The sequence below is a fragment of the Peromyscus leucopus genome, chromosome 9 (genome assembly GCF_004664715.2).
Source record: "Peromyscus leucopus breed LL Stock chromosome 9, UCI_PerLeu_2.1, whole genome shotgun sequence".
Taxonomy (NCBI): domain Eukaryota; kingdom Metazoa; phylum Chordata; class Mammalia; order Rodentia; family Cricetidae; genus Peromyscus; species Peromyscus leucopus.
The window spans coordinates 83,417,257-83,438,172 of NC_051070.1; the positions used below are offsets into that span (position 1 = coordinate 83,417,257).

The 20,916-nt window shown below is 40.0% G+C and overlaps 1 protein-coding gene across 3 annotated transcripts in view; it reads right to left on the reverse strand.

Moving 5' to 3' along the window:
- Positions 1-549: 549 nt before the first annotated feature.
- The window catches only part of LOC119086101 (zinc finger protein 431-like), a 39,968-nt gene continuing 19,601 nt past the window's right edge, over positions 550-20,916 (reverse strand). Inside the window, exons 2-5 of one of the 3 annotated variants that reach the window (XR_003736950.2) lie at positions 4,658-4,784; positions 4,397-4,457; positions 1,897-3,470; positions 550-1,352 (exon numbers count right to left, since the gene is read on the reverse strand). Coding sequence is in view for 2 of the 3 variants with exons in the window: in XM_028893556.2 (XP_028749389.1) it covers positions 2,306-3,470; positions 4,397-4,457; positions 4,658-4,784 (1,353 nt within the window). In the remaining variant the exon portion in view is untranslated. Of the gene's footprint in view, positions 1,353-1,389; positions 3,471-4,305; positions 4,458-4,657; positions 4,785-20,916 lie in introns of those variants that run through there. The other 2 variants (XM_028893556.2, XM_037208631.1) reach the window with 2 other exon arrangements.

Here is a 20,916-nt window from a genome sequence, read left to right on the forward strand (position 1 = left end):
CTTCAGCACACACATTTAAGGTATTTGGATAGTCACTTAGGCAAGGTTTCCTGCCCCTAGGATCTCTGGTTGTTTTTTTTTTTTTTTTTTAGCATTTGAATTAGATGTCCACCTTCTACAATTATCCCCTTTAGCAAAAATCCAAAGTTGTGGTGGCATTGTGTTCCCCAAAATGTGCACCCTAATAAACTTATCTGGGGTCAGAGACAGAGCAGCCACAATATTAAACATAGAGGATAGGCAGTAGTAGCACACGCCTTTAATCCTAGCATTCCAGAGGCAGAAATCCATGTGTTCAAGGATACAGCCAAGCATGGTGACTCACGCCTTTAATCCCAGGGAGTGATGGTAGAAAGCAGAAAGGTATATAAGGCGTGAGGACCAGAAACTAGAAGCATTTTGGCTGGTTAAGCTTTTAGGCTTTTGAGCAGCAGTTCAGCTGAGATTCATTCTGGATGAGGACTCAGAGGCTTCCAGTCTGAGGAAACAGGATCAGCTGAAGAACTGGCAATGTGAGGTGGCTGTGGCCTGTTCTGTCTCTCTGATCTTCCAGGGTTCACCCCAATACCTGGCTCCAGGTTTGTTCTTATTAATAAGAACTTTTTAAGATTCCTGCTACACAAAGTCAGGGACAACTCCAGACAGGATCCAAGGACAAATGACAAACCTGCTAGGCCCCTGAGGCCCCTGAATTAAAGTAAACACCCATATGAAGACACTACCTTGGCCAGGCAGATGTTACACACATAGCTTTGCTTCTTGTGCAAATTAAACTCAGACCTCACTTTCTCTCACACCCCAAGTGGCACCACAGGACAACTTACTTAGAACAAAGGGGTTTACTTCTTACCAGGTGCTTCAAGCTCTGATGCAAGTTACCTAGCTATCAAGTATCCTTTCCCTGCCCTGCCAGAAAATGGTGACATAGGAAAATAAAGGCAGTTTTATTTTAGTGAATCATAGACTCTCTTACCTCACCATCTGTAAGACTGTAGTTTGAGCACATTTATGATGGACTCATAATGTTTCACCTAACCACTTCTAGGGACATATTTTGAGCATATAAATTATCTTTTGGACTTACTTTAGGCCTTATCTGACCCTACTTCTCCTTTATTCACGCCTCTTTTGGTTTGCAAATGAAGCTGACTCTCACTGTTCTTGTGGGGACCTTGAAAGATTTTGCACTGTATTGTAGAAGAGTGGCTGCTGGTGAGTTTGTAGACTGGTGACCCAAGAGGAATGGCAGAACTTTGTTACAGAGGAATAAAGTGGATGAATGAAAGAGCTTGGTGTATTAGATTCCTTCACTTCAGATTATTCTTGACGTTGGTAGCGCCTCTTCTGGAGACCTTGGGAAGGAGAATATTAGAGGCTGGATCCTAATAGTTTTCATTAATGAAGCATTTAATGTTTCTTATATTCTCTTCTATTAAGCATTTTAACATTAACATTGTTAAATTGTGTTGACAAAACAGCACACATTAGGAATACATCATATACCCTCGACTTGTACTCAAAAGGCAGACACATGAGGATTTTATGAGTTCAAATGTATACTTGAATCAATACTGACATACAAGAAAGGTTGAATAACAAACAACAAAATCTCAAGGGAATTTGTGAAAATATAAAAACAAAACTAGAAACAACCCACCATCCTTTTACAGACATCCTTATTTGAAATGTATGATCACACACTGCCTGATATTTAAATAAACAATGGACCACTTAGATGATGGGCATACCAATCTAAACATTACAGCAGAAAAATAAGTACCACTAAGTAAAAGCACAATAGAAGATGAACAAAAGCCACAGAAGGAATATAAAGACCACAAAATAAACTTAAATTAAATGGATTTGCCACACATATAAGCACACTTTAGTATCTACCTCAGATGTTTCAAAATAGAAACCACAATGCAGTGATTTCCATCAGTCTTCAGTGAACATGGTAAGCAATTTACTTCCTTCAAGGCTACGATGAAAAATAAATGAAATGTGATTTTTTTTGAAGATGAAGATAACTGTGATGTCTAAAGTCTTTACCAAATCATTTATATAAATAAGGTTTTTCTCTTGTGTGAGTTTGTTCCCATTTTCTGACTTCAAAATGATATAAATAGGCTTTAAAATATTTAAAGCACTAGAGACATGGCTGGGCAGTTAAGAAATGTTCATTCCCAGGATCAAGGTAAGATTTTTGACAACTTTCTGTAATTCCTGCTACAAGATTCAAGGGTCTAACATTTCATAGTGCAAGTGTTACAGCTTTGGAGAGAAATGTACCCTGACTCAGAGGTCAGGATATAGCTACAGCTGTGAAGGGATCGTACTGATTACATTCATAGGGTTTCTCTCTAGTATGTGTTCTTTTATGCTTTAAAAGATTACTCTTACGTGCAAAGGCTTTACCACATTGGTTACATTCATAGGGTTTCTCTCCAGTGTGTGTTCTTTTATGTATTTGAAGAGTACCGTGACGTGCAAAGGCTTTACCACACTGATCACATTCATAGGGTCTCTCTCCAGTATGTGCTCTTTTATGCATTTGAAGATTACTGTGACGTGCAAAGACTTTACCACATTGATTACATTCATAGGGTTTCTCTCCAGTATGTGTTTTTGTATGCATTTGAAGATGAGTGTGATGTGCAAAGGCTTTACCACACTGATTACATTCATAGGGTTTCTCTCCAGTATGTGTTCTTGTATGCACTTGAAGATTACTATATTGTGCAAAGGCTTTACCACATTGATTACATTCATAGGGTTTCTCTCCAGTGTGTGTTCTTTTATGCATTTGAAGATGACTGTGCTGTGCAAAGGCTTTACCACATTGACTACATTCATAGGGTTTCTCTCCAGTATGTGCTCTTTTATGCATTTGAAGACTGCTTTGTTGTGCAAAGGCTTTACCACATTGACTACATTCATAGGGTTTCTCTCCAGTGTGTGTTCCTTTATGCTTTCGAAGATAACTGTAACATGCAAAGGCTTTACCACACTGATCACATTCATAGGGTTTCTCTCCAGTATATGTTCTTTCATGCATTTGAAGAGTATTGTGATAAGCAAAGGCTTTACCACACTGATTGCATTCATAGGGTTTCTCTCCAGTATGTGTTCTTTTATGCACTTGAAGAGTACTAAGACGTGCAAAGGCTTTACCACAGTGATTACATTCATAGGGTTTCTCTCCAGTATGTGTTCTTTGATGCCTTTGAAGATGACTGTGCTGTGCAAAGGCTTTACCACACTGATTACATTCATGGGGTTTCTCTCCAGTATGTATTCTTTGATGTCTTCGAAGATGACTGTGCTGTACAAAGACTTTACCACACTGATTACATTCATGGGGTTTCTCTCCAGTATGCATTCTTTCATGACTTTGAAGCTGACTATCATATGCAAAGGCACATTGAGTATATACAGAAGGTTTCTCTCCAGTTTGGCTTCTTTCATGCCTGCAAGGATAATTGGCACATGTAAAAGCCTTACCACATTCAATGCACTGTTGATTCTTTATATCTGTATGAATTAATTTTACAATTTGGTACAATTATAAAGAGTAATCAGATTTTAAGGTTTTAATCACTGTGTTTACACTCATGTTGTATTTATACAGTCTTCGAACTCATAGGGCTTTTCTGTAATGTGAGTTTCTTGATGTATTAACAATGAAGGTAGAAAACCAATTACTTGTATACTTGAATTAAATTCAACAAGTGTATTCAATGTGGGGACTGCTACATATTTTCTAATTGTACTGAGAGAGAGGAATGTTATGTTTTTCTATATCCCTATGATCCTATGGCTTGTATCCACAGTGACATATGATATACCTAGTTAAGAAATAATAACAAATAAAAAATTTCCACGTTGAATTCAGTTTGACTTTCTGTCCTCATAGACTTGTGGTATATGGATTAAGGTTTCTCCATGACAATGCCTCTTGATTCTTGACTCTAAAAACCCCTCTCACTAAACAGCATAGTCACAAGTATATGAGCAATACTAGCTTTACTATGGAGTCTTTCTTACTAGAAAGTTTTGGAGATATACTTATCACCTCTTCACTGTGTATACATTTTGTAATACAAGTAGGATGAAATAAATGGATTGACAGTTCTACAGCATAGCTCTCATGGTGCTATGATTCAAATGGTGCTATCTGTTGAGGCATTGTTTCCTTGTCTTCTTTCTTAAAGGAATGCCTTGCAAATGCAATTCATCTATGTAAAATTGAGGTATATGGTTTTGTAAGAACTTCATAATCATCAATATACTTTAAGTGGGTCATTATTTACACTGTTGCTTTTATTTAAAACTTCCAGGACACATTACAATTTCTTCAGAGGCACATTTGTATCAGCTTGCACATGAAAATTACCTTCCATATCTTCTAGAACTTTGATAATGTTCTTCAATATTATGGTCTTCCCAACTGTATCCTAAAATATAGCACCAGAAAATGTGTGTTATATTATTGAAAAGTGTGCAAAATTTAAGTTACTATCTTCAGTGAATCTTAGAACCATGCCTGACTTATTCACCTTATCTTCTTCTTTTTCAATTAAATTACAGAACAGCATCAATAACCAAATAACAGTTGTCATCTTATTTTAAAATGTGAAGGAAAATGCAGTCTTACCTATAATAGTGAGGTTCCTGTAAGTCTCCAGCATCACATTTTTGTAGAGATACTTCTGGGAAGGATTCAGCAAAGCCCACTCTTCTTTAGTGAAGTCAACATGCACATCATCATAGGTCACTGAATTCTAAAACATCCCATACATGTGTACAAAAGAAAGCATGATACTGATATTGTAAATGTATACTTCTTTGACAGTATAGACATATAATTCTGGTTCTCCCCACACTTATACTATAGACATTATAAAGTAATCACAAAGTCACTTTAGAAGGAAACTGAATAGGAGGGTCACCTCTGTAATTTCTTTACCCTTTGAATGGGATATCACCTTGCAAGGGAAATGCCTACCAAACATAGAGAGACAAGAAAACAGATAAACAGTACAGAGTACATGAGAGAAATTGTATGAACAATTACTAACTACAAAGAAGAAAAATAAGATTGACAAGCTGAATGTATTGGCTCACACTTCAACCCCAACACTCAAAAGGCAGAGGCAGTTAAATCTGCCTCTGAGTTGAATGCCAGCCTAGCCTATGCAATCAAGTCCAGGACAGCCAGAAGTACATATTGGAACCCTGTCTCCCATGCAAAAATCAGTCAAACAAACAAAAAGATAGAACCAAGGGGGTTTCACTGATGTTCTTACAAAGAGCTATGCATTCACTCCAGTTCTAAATCTATCTTCCAGAAACCTGAAGTGTCCCAATTCAAACTGTAACATCAATACGATTTTACTAAAAGGCACTGCATGTTGTAACAGTTATAAATGGACAGATGAAAACATTAGCAATATGAATGTTGATCATAAATAATCAACACAGGGCAGGAGAGATGGTTCAGTAGTAAAGAGCTCTTGCTGGTCTTTCAGAGAGGTGAGCTCAATTACCAATATTTATGCAGGGGATCACAACTATCCACTATTCCAAGTTCAGGATTTCTGAGACTATCATTTGATCACTGTGAGGACCAAGTACCCATGTGGTGCATATCCATGCATACAGGTAAAATACTCATATTCATTTAAAAATTCAAAACAAACACAACAGACAGGAAGAAGGTCATGCACCTGCAATCCAATGACTCAGAAAGCTCAGGCAGTATGAATATGATGAATACATGGCATCCTGAGAAACAGAATGATACATTCTGCCTAATTTTAAAATTCAAGATATGGGTGAAGCTTAGTACAATAGCATATGCTTGACATGTACAAAAACTTACATCCCAGGCCCATTACCCAATAATATAAAAACAAAAAATCCAGGCATGATGGCCCACCTTTTATCCTAGGACTTGGGAGCCAGAGTCAGGGTGATCTCTGAGTTTGAGGCCAGCTTGGTATATAGAGATATTTAGGACAGTCGGGGCTACACAGACAAATGTTGTCTTCAAAAACAAACAAAATTTAAAAGAGCAGGCTACCAAACTGCCTTAGCACTGAATAGCAATTGCTTCTACTATAGCTTATGTGATTTAGAGATATAGTCTATAATGGTGGTGAAGGCATGACAATACAAGGAAGGTGGATAATTAGTTTTAACCACAACACAGTAGACACAAAAAACAGGAAATGGGTTGAAGCTATAGAGACACATATCACACCCCCAGTGAGGAATTTCATCCAGAAAGGCTCATCCTACTTAAGGTTTTACAAGCAATCAAAAGAAAGTCACCAAGGAGAGACACATGTTCAAATACTTCATTCTATTTGGGAAGTTTTCCATTCAATGAACAACATTCTGACCCAGGTCACTATAGGCTCATGGTCATCCATAAAGAAAAATGCATTTAGTCACTTCAATGATCCTCATAATCTGCAGCAGCCCTTATACTGTTCAAATATCCAAAGTCTCTTAGGACACTAAAGACAATCTCTTGACAGTGACATCTTATACAATCAGAAAATGCGTTATTATCTTTCACAAAATGCCATTCACGTTCCAAAACAGAGAAATGGAGACATAGCAAGGAAAGATTAAACCAAGGCAAAATTGTAGCTCTGCTTCAGATGCATGGAGCTTCAGTTTCTTTTCTTTTCTTTCTTTCTTTCTTTATTATGTATGCTGCAATGTTCTGTTTTGCATGTATTTATTTATTTATCTATTTATTTATTTATTTATTTATTTATTTATTTATTTATTTATTTATTATGTATGCTATAATGTTCTGTTTTGCATGTATCCCTGCAGGCCAGAAGAGGGAGCCAGATCTCACTACAGATGGTTGTGAGCCACCATGTGGGTACTGGGAATTGAACTCAGGACCTCTGGAAGAACAGCCAGTGTTCTTAACCTCTGAGCCATCCCTCCAGCCCCGGAGCTTCAGTTTCAAAGAGCTCAGATGACCCTATCCCTGCAACTTCTCACACATCTCTCTCTCTCTCTGGTTACTTCCACTCCCTGTATACAGCTAGCTCTCCATGGAAGATGTCTCAAACCTTAGGTATCTCAACATCTTGTGGTCAAAAAATGCAACCCAGGCTGTTGTGGAATATTATTTTAAGATGTGTTACATTTGTTTATGCTGTGGAACATTTGTTTTAATGATGCAAAGATGTGTTGCATTCTTTTATGTTGCATTTGTTTAATTCTGTGAAGTTGTGATACTTCTAAGGCCTGTGTAAATTCCTTGATTGGTCCAGTAAAGAGCTCAACAGCCAATAGCTTGGCAGGAAAAGATAGGCAGGGCCAGCAGGCAGAGAGAAAAAATGGGAGGAGAAATCTGGGAGGAAAAAAAGAAAGAATGAGGAAGAAAAGAAGAGAACACCAGGGGCCAGCTGCACAGGAAGCCATGGAATAAGAAGTTAAAAAAAAAGGTACACAGAATGGAGAAAGATTAAAAGCCCTGAGGTAAAATGTAGATGGGGTAATTTAAGCTAAGAAAAACTGGCTAGAATCAAACCAAGCTAAGGCCAGGCATTTATGAGAATAAGCCCCAATGTTTGTGATTTATTTGAGAGTTGGTGCAGGCAGGCCCCTAAAACAGTAAAGAATTAAAAAAAAAAAATCCAACAACACTAGGCTTCATCCTCACAGCTTCATGCAATCTCCTCACTGTGTTTCCGACTCTGCGAAACACAGATGCCTACAACAATGCTGAACTGTAACCACAGACTAAGAATCCATGACCTTAAATCATGATTCCTTCTGGTTTCCAGGACCAACACATGATGAGTGATCCTACAAAGTCTGATTTCTTAACTGGGGTAGACACTAATATACGTGGACCATAGGTGCAGCAGGTTTAGTATGAAGCTGCTTCCTGGGACTAGGAATCATTTTGCTTACTCCTTCCATAAATTGAGGGTTTAGCTGCATGGACCCTTGCCCTTAGGTCATTTTCCTAGGCTTTCATTCCATAGCAAGGGCATTCTCTATAATGGTGATAAACTCCTTGAAAATTTCTGCCTGTTTCAGCACTTGACTGCCATCTGAAACTACCCTTTCATTTTCATTTATTTCTGCCCCACTTGTTTTTTTTTTCAACTGTAGACCTGAATGAGTCATCAGTATTAACCATCCAACAGATCTGATATTCCATTTAAGAAATTAGCCCATTATTTTTTAATTCTGCATTACTAAATTTCCAGGGCATGGGCAGAATAAGATTGTGGAGCCAAAATATCATACAAATGACCTCTAGCTTAATTTTTATGGAGTCTATTTCTGACTGAAACCCTATAATCTCAAAGTCCACTTTCTGCCATTATTCTTAACATTCCCATCTTCCTGGTCCTACAAGAACAGCCAATTAAGTTCTGTATACAACTTACTCTGGTTTTCACCACCTAAAGTCCCGATATCTTTCACGTTCTTCCAAAAGACAACGTTCCCTAGCAACAAAATCACTTTTGTTCTTCCATTTTTTTGTTCTAACTTGGTTTTATGCTGCTGTGATTAAATCCTCTAACAAAAAACATCTCAGGCAATGAATGGGTTTATTTGGCTGATTGTGTCAGAAACTCAAGCTAACAATTGAAGGCAAAACCCATGGGCAAAGATTGTTTCCTGGCTTTCTCTCCTGCCTAGTCACTCTCATGCTCATATTGCTCCCTTTTCCAGCCAAGACCCACTTTCTTAGCAATATTGCCACCCTCAGTGGAGGAGTCTTCCCTCATCAATCTTCAATCAACACAATCTATCACAGACATAGCAGTTTCTGGCTATTATGAATAAAGCCACTATGAACATAGTTGGGCAAGTGTCATTTTGGTAGGATGGAGGAGCATCTTTTTGTTATATACCCAAGAGTGGTATAGCTGATTCTTGAGGTAGATTGACTCCCAGTTTTCTGAGGATTGCATATTGATTTCCATAGTGGCTGTACAAGTTTGTACTTCCAACAGCAATGAATCCCTTTGCTCCACATCCTTGCCAGCATTAGCTGTCACTTGTGTTATTGAACTTAACCATTCTGACAGCTGTAAGATGAAATCTCAAAGTAGTTTTGATATGCATTTCCCTGATGGCTAAGATGCTGAACATTTCTTCAAGTCTTTCTCAGGTATTTTAGGTTCCTCTACTGAGAATTCTGTTTAGAGAGATACCCCATTATAATTGGATTATTTGGTTTGTTGTTGCCTAGTTTCTTGATTTTTTTATTATCCTGAGTGAGGCAACCCAGAAGCACATAGACAAACATGGTGTACTCACTTACACATGGATATTAGCAGTTAAGTAAAGTAGAATCACTGTAACCACAGTTAATCACAGTACAATCCATAGATGCAGAGAGGCTACGTAACAAAAACAACTCTAGGAGAGATGCATGGATCTCCCTGAAAAAGAGGAAATAGAATAGATTTTTGTGGGTGGACTGGAGGCAGGTGAGGATGGGAACAGAAAGGGTCAGGTGAGTAAGGAAGGGACAGAGAAGGAAAAGACAGGGAGAGATGACTGGAATTGGGGAGCTTTTAGCGGGGAATGTCAGAAGAGGGCAGTACAAACTTCCTGGAACCTATAAGGGTGACCCCAGTGAGGACTCCTAGTAATCAAGAATACAGAGGCTGAATCAGCCATCTTCTGTAAGTATATAAGGCTCTCAGTGGTGAGACTGGCACACCAAGCCAGCCACACACGTTTAGAACCACACTTGTCCTGCCTGCAAGATATGAAGGAGCAATGGTGGTTCAGAGCTTCTATAGTGGCCAAGCAATGACTGGTCTAACTTGAAGCCCAAGCTGGGAGAGGCTACAGGTCTTCTTAGATAATCAGAACCTTACACACAGCTCCTTGCTTGCTCATGAGAGGCTACTTAGATATATTGCATGAGGGGCTCACTTTGCCTCTGCTGGTGAGTTTGGTTTCGGTCTTTTCCAAGACTAAGCAATTTTGTTTGGAGATTTAAAGGCTTCTGCCCAGCACCATGGAGAGGAGTCATCAGAGCTGTTTGACCCTGTTCTGGAGTCAAAATCTCCTCAGACAAGCAATGAACAAGACTCCTGTGATGATTCAGTCTCACAGCCAAAAATATTAGCAACGGACTTGAAAAAGCTGACCCTCAACCCCGGTGCCAAGAAGCCTCCTTCTTTTCAGCCAATACGTAATCTTCACCACTGACCCCTAGTGAAGATGAGACTGGTGGAGAGCAAAAGTGAAAAAATCTTGAGAGAGAGGTCCAAAGTGCCTTTCCCAGGAGATAAGTCTGCACGTTGCTGTCTATGCGGAGAGATCCCGTAGCAAGGATGAAAAGATTTATACGGACTGAAAAGAAACTAAGAAGTCATAATGGAAATGGATATGAAGAAAGTGAGCCATTCAGATGCCTCTGTACTTTCTGCCTGTAACAAGGATGCGATCCTGCTGAGAATGCTAAAATAGGACAAAATTAGGACAGTCAGTTCAGGGCTAAATTGTGCACTGCTCTTACTGCTGATAATGCCATGCAGCAGATGCGAAAGCTTTTTTTTTTTTTTTTTAATTTTAAGATTAAACTGTACACCAGTGAGTTCTATGATAGTTTTAGTTTTAGTCTTTTTCCTGGTGCTGGGTGATCTCTTTCCACACTTGTTACCATTAAATGATAGAGAATGCATGAAGTTTGAATACATACGAGTGACTTTAAGTTTAATTTGAACCAAAAAAGCAAAAATGAGTCTCAAGTATTCTGTGAGCTTTACAAGTCTCAAGTCTGGGGTTAAATACAGTGACTTGAAAGAATGACAGCAGAATTTTGGGATGGTTTGGTTTAGAAGGTAATAATTGGAATTGATCTTTTTTTCTAATTCACAGAAATTTGCAATAAAGGCAATCTTATCTTAATTTTAGTAATAAATAAACACACAGAACAAATTAAAGTGGAAAAAAGATATATTGCATGAGAGATGTCAGATGTCTCTGTTTTTAGTCATGTCTTTATCTATGAATGCAACTTTTTTATGACTTTTGTTGCCTGAAAGAGTTTGTTAGAATATATAAACTGTAAAAAGATATGATAGGACAGAGAAATGAGAGAGAACAGCATGATGAGAACAACATGAGAGGATAAAGAAACCATCAAGAGAGTACATGAGTGTCCTTATTTCCCTAGTAACCCTCAGAGAGAAAAGGCATAGCTGTACCATGCTGTGGATTTCCCTTTGGTCCCTGAGTGCTGGTCTAAAGGCTGCACCTCTGGGGCACTTCCAGGAAACTGCAGTTGGGATGTATTTATTGTATGAGAGAATACATTTTTTAAAAAAGAAAGAAAGGGATGTGAGCACAGTGAGGGGAGGAATAGAACAAGGCAAGACTAAACTCAGCAGGGCAAACAACAAATCCTGTAGCTCTGTCTAAGATAGGTGGGGCTTCATTCTCAAGGGGCTTAGAGAACTCTGTCCCTGAAAATTTTCACGCCTGTCTCTCCTTTGCTATTTCTGTTCCCTGTATGCAGCTCTCCATGGCAGATTGGGTGTCTCAACATCCTATCATCTCAACATACAACATTGGCTTCATCTTCACAGCTTCATGCAATGAACTCTCACAGTCTCCTCACTGGGTTTCTGACTCTGCCAAACAGAGATAAGTGCAACAGTGCTGAACTGAAACCACAGAGGGAGAAACCATGAGCTATAAGTTTTGCATCTTTCTTGTTTCCAGAACCAGTACAACATGGGTTATCCCCCCAAATTTGGCTTCTAAGTTGTGATGGACACTACTATGCTTGCACCAGAGTTACAACAGGTTCTGTATGAAGTTGCTTCTTTGAATTAGAAATCAAGTTGCCTATTCCTTCCACAAATCAAAGGCTTAGATGGATGGAGTCTTGTCCTTAGGGTACCTTCCTAGGCTTCAAATGCTGAGACAGGTCTTCTCCTTAATAGTGCTAAACTTGAAATTTCCTGCCTCTGCTTCACCACATGACTGCCATTTGAAACTACCTCATGCTGTTTTCCTCTATGTATTGTATGAGAGAAGAATAAATTTTTTAAAAAAGAAAGAAAGGGATGTGGGCACTGACTTCATTTGTTTCTGCACCACTTGTTTCTTTTCCACTGAAGACCTGAATGAGTCATCAGTAATAAACACCCAACAGAATCAACACTTTGTCTAAGAAATCAGACAATTACTTTTTAATTCTCAGAGAACAGAGAAAATAGGAATGATTTGGGGACAAAATGTTATACAAATGACCTCTAGCTAAATTTTTCATGGTGTCTATTTCCCACTTAAATCCTATGACCTCAAGCTCCACCGTCTGAATTACTTTCAATACTCCCATATTCCTAGTCCTACAAGAAGAGACGATTAAGCTCTGTGTGCAGCTTTCTGTGGCTTTTGCCATCTAAAGTCATAATATCTTCCACATTCCTCCAAAAGACAACATTTCCACATTCTACCAAGCAACAAAATCACTTTTGGTGTACCACATTTTGATCCAACTTACTTGTTTCCTTTTGTGGTTAAATTCTCTAAGTAAGAGCATCTCAGGTAATTAACAGGTTTATTTGGCTGATAATGCCAGATCACAACCCACAATTTTGGGACCTTAGGATAGAAACTCAAGCTGGGAACTAATGGCAAAAACCACAGGGAACTGTTTACTGGTTTTCTCTCTTGCTTTGTTACTGTCTTGTCCTAAGCTATATCTCTCAACCATCTCAGGTCCACTTGCTTAGGGCATTGAAACTTCAGTGGAAGAGCCTTCCCATATCAATCAACACAATTACAAACATAGTAACTAGAGATTCTGATCTGGGCAGAACTTCAATTGATGTTCCCTCAGATGACTCCAGGCTACATCATGTTGATAGCTGAAGCTAATTAAGACAGAGGCAATAATATTAGAAGATTTTAAAAACACAAATCCAATCTATTAACCATGTCAATCACTTAAGCAGCAAAAACCCAAAACATGAAGGTAGCAACAACAACACAGATTTGCAAGAAATGAAGAGAAGTGAGCCTCAAAGATCAAGAAGAGAAAACTAAAACTGTATCTCCACACAAATGTCATGTAGCAAATTTTCTGGAAAAAAAAAACTGGTAAAGGTCCATCATTTTCCGGAGAAACAATAAATTTAGATGACAATTAATAAAATCAACTGTACAAGGAATCTCAAAAGTTCTTATTAATAAAATCAAACCCAAGGCCAGTTATTGGGGTGAATACTGGAAGGTCAGAGAGACAGAACAAACCACAGCTATCTCACCTTACCAGTTCCTCAGCTGGTCCTGTTTCCTCAGACTGGAAGCCTCTGAGTCCTCATCCAGAATGAATCCCAGCTGAACTGTGCTGCTTCAAAGCCTGAAAGCTTAACCAGCCACATGCTTAACCAGCCAAAATGCTTCTAGTTTCTGGTCCTCATGCCTTATATACCTTTCTGCTTTCTACCATCACTCCCTAGGATTAAAGGCTTGCTTCCTGGGATTAAAGGCGTGAGTCACCATGCCTGGCTGTTTCCAATGTGGCCTTAAACTCACAGAGATCCCAGATGGATTTCTGCTTCTGGAATGCTAGGATTAAAGGCGTGTGCTATCACTGCCTAACTATTGGCTTTTCTGTTCTCTGACCCCAGATAAGTTTATTAAGGTACACAATATTTTGGGGAACACAATACCACCACAATCAACAACATAGATGGATGGCACCACTGACCAAACAAGATAAAAAGACATATCTTCAAGTATATCTCATGGTCCTTAAACAAGAACAAGATTCTAATAAAAATTAAACCACAGGAAGTCACTGGCCAGCACTCATCCTGTGCACTCCACTTCTGTCCTTTGCCAATAATAGAAAATGGATAGGTCGAGGAGAGCTGTTCCACCAAAGTTGGAGAGATTTGCTTGAAGCTTTCTGATATTTTAACTTTGTAGAAAATAGTTCTGATTATTAATAGGATCACATTCTCTTATAATAAAGGAAAGGATAACTGTTAGGATCACTTAGGCAGTATATTGTTTCCTATGACTGATGAATGCCTGTAAGTCTGCATCAGAGTGAGAAAATAAAAACTTTTCCAAAACAAATGCAAGAGAATTTTAAAGAAACGGTGTATGATTTGTATTGTACACCTAAATCAACTTGTTTTGCTCTACTTGCTTTATGAGTTACAAGAAGTTTTGAAAACAAGTTTATCTCCACATTTTGTGTATGTTTGTATGATGTAGAATGTCTTCCATGCATATACAGGTGACATACAAGAAAAGAGGGTGTCAGATCCCCTGGATATGGAGTAGCAGATAGTTATGAGCCTTCCAACTTGGATATTGGGATATAAACTCAGGTTATCCCTAAGAAGAATACATGCTGCATCACCTACCCATCCCTATATTACTTTTTATCCAATAATATAAAAGTCTTCCACAGATTAACAACAAAACCTACATAAACAAAGGAGTAAATAAATGACCCATGGGAACATGATGCATCAATATGAAGAGGTTGTATATAGTAAATTTGCAGCATGAATTAAATATAATCCAAAGAAAAACCTCAACAATTTATGACAGGATTCCTGATTCCAATGCTACATGCAAAGTGGAAACACTCAGAATGCTCAACAGGATTATGAAAAAATAATACACATATTGACACCATGTGACTTCTAAATTTACCACAAAGCTACAACAATCAAGAATATATACAATATTGGTGAAAGAATAAAGGAGACAGAAAGAGCCAAGAACAAAAACAGGAAAATATAGTCAACTTATAATCAAAAGACAGAAAAAAAAAAAAAACTCAGGAGGAAAAAGGTGATCTTCATCAACATTAGCCAGCTAACTATGATTCCATATGTATAGAAATTAACACAGGCTTCACAACTCCCACAAAATTAACTCAAAGCGACCCTTAAACGTTACATTTCTGACAATCTAGCTATTGATATTTCTTCAAAACAGGGAGGCCCCAAACTCTAGAGCTCTCTTGGCAAATGGAGGTAATCTCCTGCTATGGCTCTGCAAAGTCTCATGTCCCCTTGTGGTTTTAGGCAAACCCAGCCCCTCGGATGCCCAATCACAAAAGAGTTTAGAAGAATAATTTAATGTCTATTTCCTGCCACATGGGTTATAGCACATGATCTGGAATCTGCTTCATCCACTTGTCTAACAACATGCAAATATATTACAAGTATCACAGCCTTCTGTAGCCAGGGTGGCAGAGCCTCCCCTTCCTCACAAAACGCATTCAGGGAGTCTCAGAGAAGAAGGGACACAACCCAGGTAACCATATGGACCAAAAGAACCACAGTCTGGCTCATGGTCCATCCCAGTCACAGAAGCTCTGACAGCTCAGCTGAATTGCTACTCTTGGTCTGGGGTCAGTGGTCCCCACACTCACCATGGCATGTCTTGTGATCTCCCTCACAGCTCCCTACAGCAGAGCCAGAGGAGAGTCCTGGGAAGAACCTGCAAGCTACCTCCCAAAGGTATTCCTAATTGCTAAGCCTTCCCAGGATCTCACATTAGCTAAGGCCACACAGCTGGGACTCAGGACAGTAGCAGCTCCCCTACTGAGTGATCAGAGATCAAATGACACAGAAAGCAGAGGCCTTTCCAGCTCTGCCCTTCCACGTTAGGGGCAGACAGGACCCTAATCTGGGAAATCTGTATTTTAGTAGAAATACTTCCAGTCTCCCAGAGCACTTCCTGCTCCCCTTCCAAAGCACACAGTCCTTTGTATACAAATACACACTGATTGTCCAGTGCAGCCAATCCTTTGCTTCATAGCTAGGAAGTCCTGCATCCAAACACAGGTCCCATTCAAAAAAGGAACTATTGTTACTATGTAACTGTTGTTAAAGAAAAACAGGCCATGTATTAGAAAACAATGAGTGATCAATGGTACAGCTTGCCAGCAAGAAAGAGGCTGTGGGCATGATGTAGTCATAATCTCAAAGAATTATTTTGGAAAGTTGAAACAGAATTCATGGCCATGTGTTCCAAAGACTAGGGATTTGCATGAAAGTAAACCAAGGATTACTCACATTTTTCCCCCTGAGGCTATACATCATAAATAAGGAAAATAGCAGTCCTGTTAGGCAGGGCCACACCATTTTACCCAAATCTTCTATACTGATTGAACTTGTGTGACTACAGGAATTTGGCTTAATGATAAGGTCAGTTCTTTACCCAGATTATTGATTGCCCTGGTCTGTGGACCCCAAGAAATGGCCAATCAGGACATTTATGGAGCATCTAAAATTGATTACATGACTGCACATTGCTAATCTCAGTATTGCTGAAGCAGGAAAGCGCTTGCTCTCTGTTCTGCCCCTCCCTTTCTGAACTGTCACTACGCCAGCTTCAAAGGTGGTCAGTGAACTCAGTTCTGGCACAGGTCCCTCTTCATTAGTATGTCCCCCAAAGAAGCTAGAGAGACTGGGGGACACTCATTAACTGGTCTATTTTTCCTTCTCACTGGGCCCAGCCTGGAAGGAGTTACAGGACTGTCTTCCAGCACTGGGCAGCAGAGGCAGAATAAGGTGTTCAATGCAATTCTCAATTACATAGTATGAGGCAAGGCTGGGCTACAGGAGACATTGCTCTAAATAGAAATCAATAATCAACGCCTCTTGAGAGAAAAGGAATGAAACTATTAATGACCTAAATACATTAGAGAACAGAGCAAGTAGAGATAAGAGCAGGAATGTACTTAAAGAAAGTGTTAAAAATAATACCAATAAGTGATATTTTAAAATGATAAAAAATAATATATTAAGATTAAAAAAAACTTAGCTATATTGACTTCAAAAAAGAGTAGGACCTTCTCTAATAGATGGAATATCATTTGTAAGAGATAGACTGATTTTTTTTCCCTTATGCACTTGTTGGCTGCTGAGATCTGTAACCTGACACAGAGAGTTACATTCAATGGCCTTTTTCTCAAACTTCTGAGCTGACATACCTGTGTCAAGCAGGACTGAACATATCTGCATAGGAGAGTTGCTTAATAAAAAATTCAATATCCTTTGGTGCAAGTTGACCTTCCCAAACTGTATACAAACAAGTCTGGTTTGTCTTCATTCACAAGTCATCAATTGGTACACGCTGGGAAATTACAAAATCACCACCACCACCATCCCAGCTACAATCAGGTCCTTTTTCATAATGTTGACTCCAGCAGCTGGTTGCCTACCCTATTTACTCCAGCAGTGTACACAATAAATGATTCCTTCTATTCTGGTCTGACAATATAAACTATTCTCTACATGCAAATCTTTTTTCCTTTTACTGCAATGGATATTCAATTACATGACTCAAATGGATAATTTTGAAACTCTGAGGTGGTAAAATCATTCAATTTAAGATTTTGCAGGTGTAATATAGAGGACAGCAAGGCGTTACTGCCCTGGAGAGCAACAGACTGAGGCCAAGGCTACTTGTGTCAACATAGGAGATCTTGTTTCAGAAACATTTTTCTAAAAGGCTAGAAATGCAGCTGTTCCAGAATCTGTATGCCTTCCCAGGGGAGAAAACAATCACTCCACACACTTAAGAGATTAATAAAGAAAACTCTCTTTAATGACAGCATGCACTCATCTCTGGTTTGCATTCTACATATGCTGTCATCCTTGTGTCTTTTAGGTTCAGGCTCCCAGTTACACTTTGAACAATTTAAACAGAGACAAGCAACTTGCCAGTCTAGACACTTAGGCAGATGGGAGCGTTACACAGCAAACATATTCCCAGAATTATTTAAGTACACCGGGGACCTCAAACAGCAGGACCTTCTTCAGTGACGGGTCCTGAGGTGAAGGTCTCAGGGGATGAGAAAGAGAGGAAAAGTAGAAGGTAGAAAAGATAAAAGCTGGGATGGGGAGGTCTTACACAAGTCTTGCTTTTCAGTCTTCTCTCAGAGATCAGGCCTCAATTTCAGTTTCCTGAGATTTGAGCAAGCAGCATGTATGGTAACCACTCAAGATTCAACCAATTGTTTACTGTCTGGAACACCTTACCAACTTAGAGCTACCTGAATGAGTCAATGTGAAAGTCTGGGCCAGAGTCTGGTCCCACAGTCAGTATGTGCTAGGTCAGCCAGCCTCCATGGCAGCTCAAGGACAAAGCAAGAGACTTGTCCAGGCCTGCCCAAAAATGGTAACTGTAACCCCTAACTAACCCTAGCCAATTAAAAGTTACTAACCCAATTGCAACTCACATAAACCAGTCCTGAGTCTGTTCCTATGTAGTCTGTACACCCCAAGCCCCTTTTGCTTTAAAAACCCTGCCCTATTGCTATTCTGGGTCTCTCCTGCTCTGCTGCTGCATCAGATGGATGGAGAGACCTGAGTTAACTCGTAACAATACAAAGACTCTTTGCTTTTGCATCTGATTTGGCCTCTTGGTGGTCTTTGGGGGACTCTGAGTACAACACCTTAAGGTTGGTTGTGACCCTGTAATGCCTCATTGGGCAGCTCGTTAGAGGCCTGTTATTTGATATAGGGATGGGCTTAGTGGCTGGTTGTAAATCAAGGATGTCTCTTTGGGGCCGAATGTTGGGACAATCCTGGTGAATAGATGTATATCATAGTATCCTAATCTCTAACAGTCCTGGTTAACATACTGTTTATATTTGGGGTGTTTTAGAGGTTACTTTTGCTCAACTAAATTGTACTTTGTGAGCCTTATTATCTCCTAAGCATTGGTAAATCCTTTATTTCACCAATTCCACTCTTCTATATCACAACTTAGTAGTGGAGTACTACCCAACACATGAGATGCCTTTTACAATCTCCACAAAATTAACTATAAATGTATTTTACACATAAAGGTTAAATGCAAAGTGATGAATGTCTAAGCCTCCCCAATCTGGCAACCTGCCTTCCATGGATGAACCAAAAGCATGTTGAACTTGAGTACAAAGATCTTTCTACATGCAGCTCCCTACTCCCAACACTTTGCACAGATGAGGCCACAGAGCAAAGTTATTCAGGGGCAGGCACTTGTTAGGACCCTGTACATGTGCAGCTTGGGGTCTTGCATCTTACGGCATCAGCAGGCACTGGCGACTACGTGGTCATGTAATCTGTGCCTTAAAAAAGCCAGACACGGACCCCCACCCTTGCTCTCTGCTCTCTCTCTGTTCCCTCTCTGCTCCCTGCTCTCTGCTCTGTTCCCGCCATCTTTCTTTCTCTCCAGGCCTGGCTCTCCCCCCTCCTATCCCCTACTTCTTTCTAATAAAGCTCTTTGTAACTCTGGTAGTCATGGCTGTGACCTGTGACTTTTCTGCCGGTATGTATGCCCCAGCCCTTACCCCTACAGTCAGGATAACCTGTGCTGTTAATGCCAATTCTCAGACTGCCTAGTCTCAAGGATGTTTGAGATAGAAGCTTGGGATCCTGTTTGTCATTTTTCTCTCTCTGTGCTGCAGCCGTGGGATATAGGGGCGGATACCAGTAAGTTTGGCCACATAACAGCCTCATGGGAGCTTCTGCCAGTGAACGGGCAAATGAAAAGTTACCTTATCCCCAAGTTTTCTACCGAAGCTCTGAACCTCACTCCCACCCCCCTCTCCACTTCTGGTTCTTCCTCTGCCACATGCAACTATTTCTGTCTATCTGACTTCTGCTTTCTGCTCTCTGCCAGTGGGTGGGCTTTAACTCACCTTAACTCCTCCCACTCATTCTCAAGCTGCCATGAGAAGCTCAGACAGGTCTGAAAGCCGGCTAAGATGCATGCAAATAAGTTTATGATCAGGACCCACATGGGGATCACAGTAATAAGGATGGCTCTTTAGCCAGAGATCAGTTTATAGCCTGCCTCCTGGCAGGTCTTCCTAAAGTTGTCCTCAAGCCAGCAGACATCAAAAAATTCAAGACATGGGGTAAAATCCGTCTCTTGTCCCCCAGACCCTCTTGACATAGGACTAAAACTTAAGCATCTGGAGAGCAAGGTTCCTGACCCCACAGGCAGAAGTTTCATCTATGGCATTTAAGGTGTACTGGGGAGAGATTTAAAAAAAGCCCAAGAACAGAATTGCCAAGTGCTGGCACACGCTAGCTCCTGAAAGCCGTTGGGTCCCTGTTTTAAATGGGCTAGTGCATGCCCTGCCAGGCCAGGCTATCACTGAGCCTTGTTCAAAGTGCCACCTAGAAAGGCAACCAGTCAGCTGACTGCCCCCAGGCACCAAGAGGCAGGAGGACAGACAAAGACCTCCAGCAGACCTAGGCTCAGCCACAGGCTCATTTGCAGAAACCCAGAATGCATCATGGAAGCAATCCATTTCTTTCCTTCTGGACACCAGAGCCACTAACCCAGTCCTGGGAGTTTTGGGGTCTCACCTCTCCTCATTTCCCTATTGTCAGGGTAGGGAGGGCGGCCTTACCCACCTCACCAGATTTAATTGTACTTTCAGGGTTACTTAATGGGAAAAGATTTTCCTGTTAAGATAGGAGCTTTCATTTCATTGCTCCCTCCATGTGCCTAACTCCAGACCTGTCAGAAGTGCCTCTCCTTCCCATACACACAGACAGGGCCCTGATCCCTAATAACAAAGAAATAAGTTCTCATGCACCACAAGCTTTTCTCTTTCTAGTTCCCTCTTCTAATCAACTGTTCAGCTAATGGTTACAGGATCACCACAGAACTGGAGTCCACAGATCATCAAGTAAGAAACTGTAACAGCTAAAAGCTCCAGAAACCAGTGGTATAAGATGAACATGCCAGAGGCATTTCTTTCTATCATTTTGTAATTTATATTTGTTCCTACATGACTTGGAGGTAAGAATGTCCCTTGACTAATACTGCTGTGTTTTGTTGTTTTTCACCTGCCCACTGAGGAAGTTGTACTAGTTAACAATAGTGTTCATAAATGCATTATTCCTTGTTCCA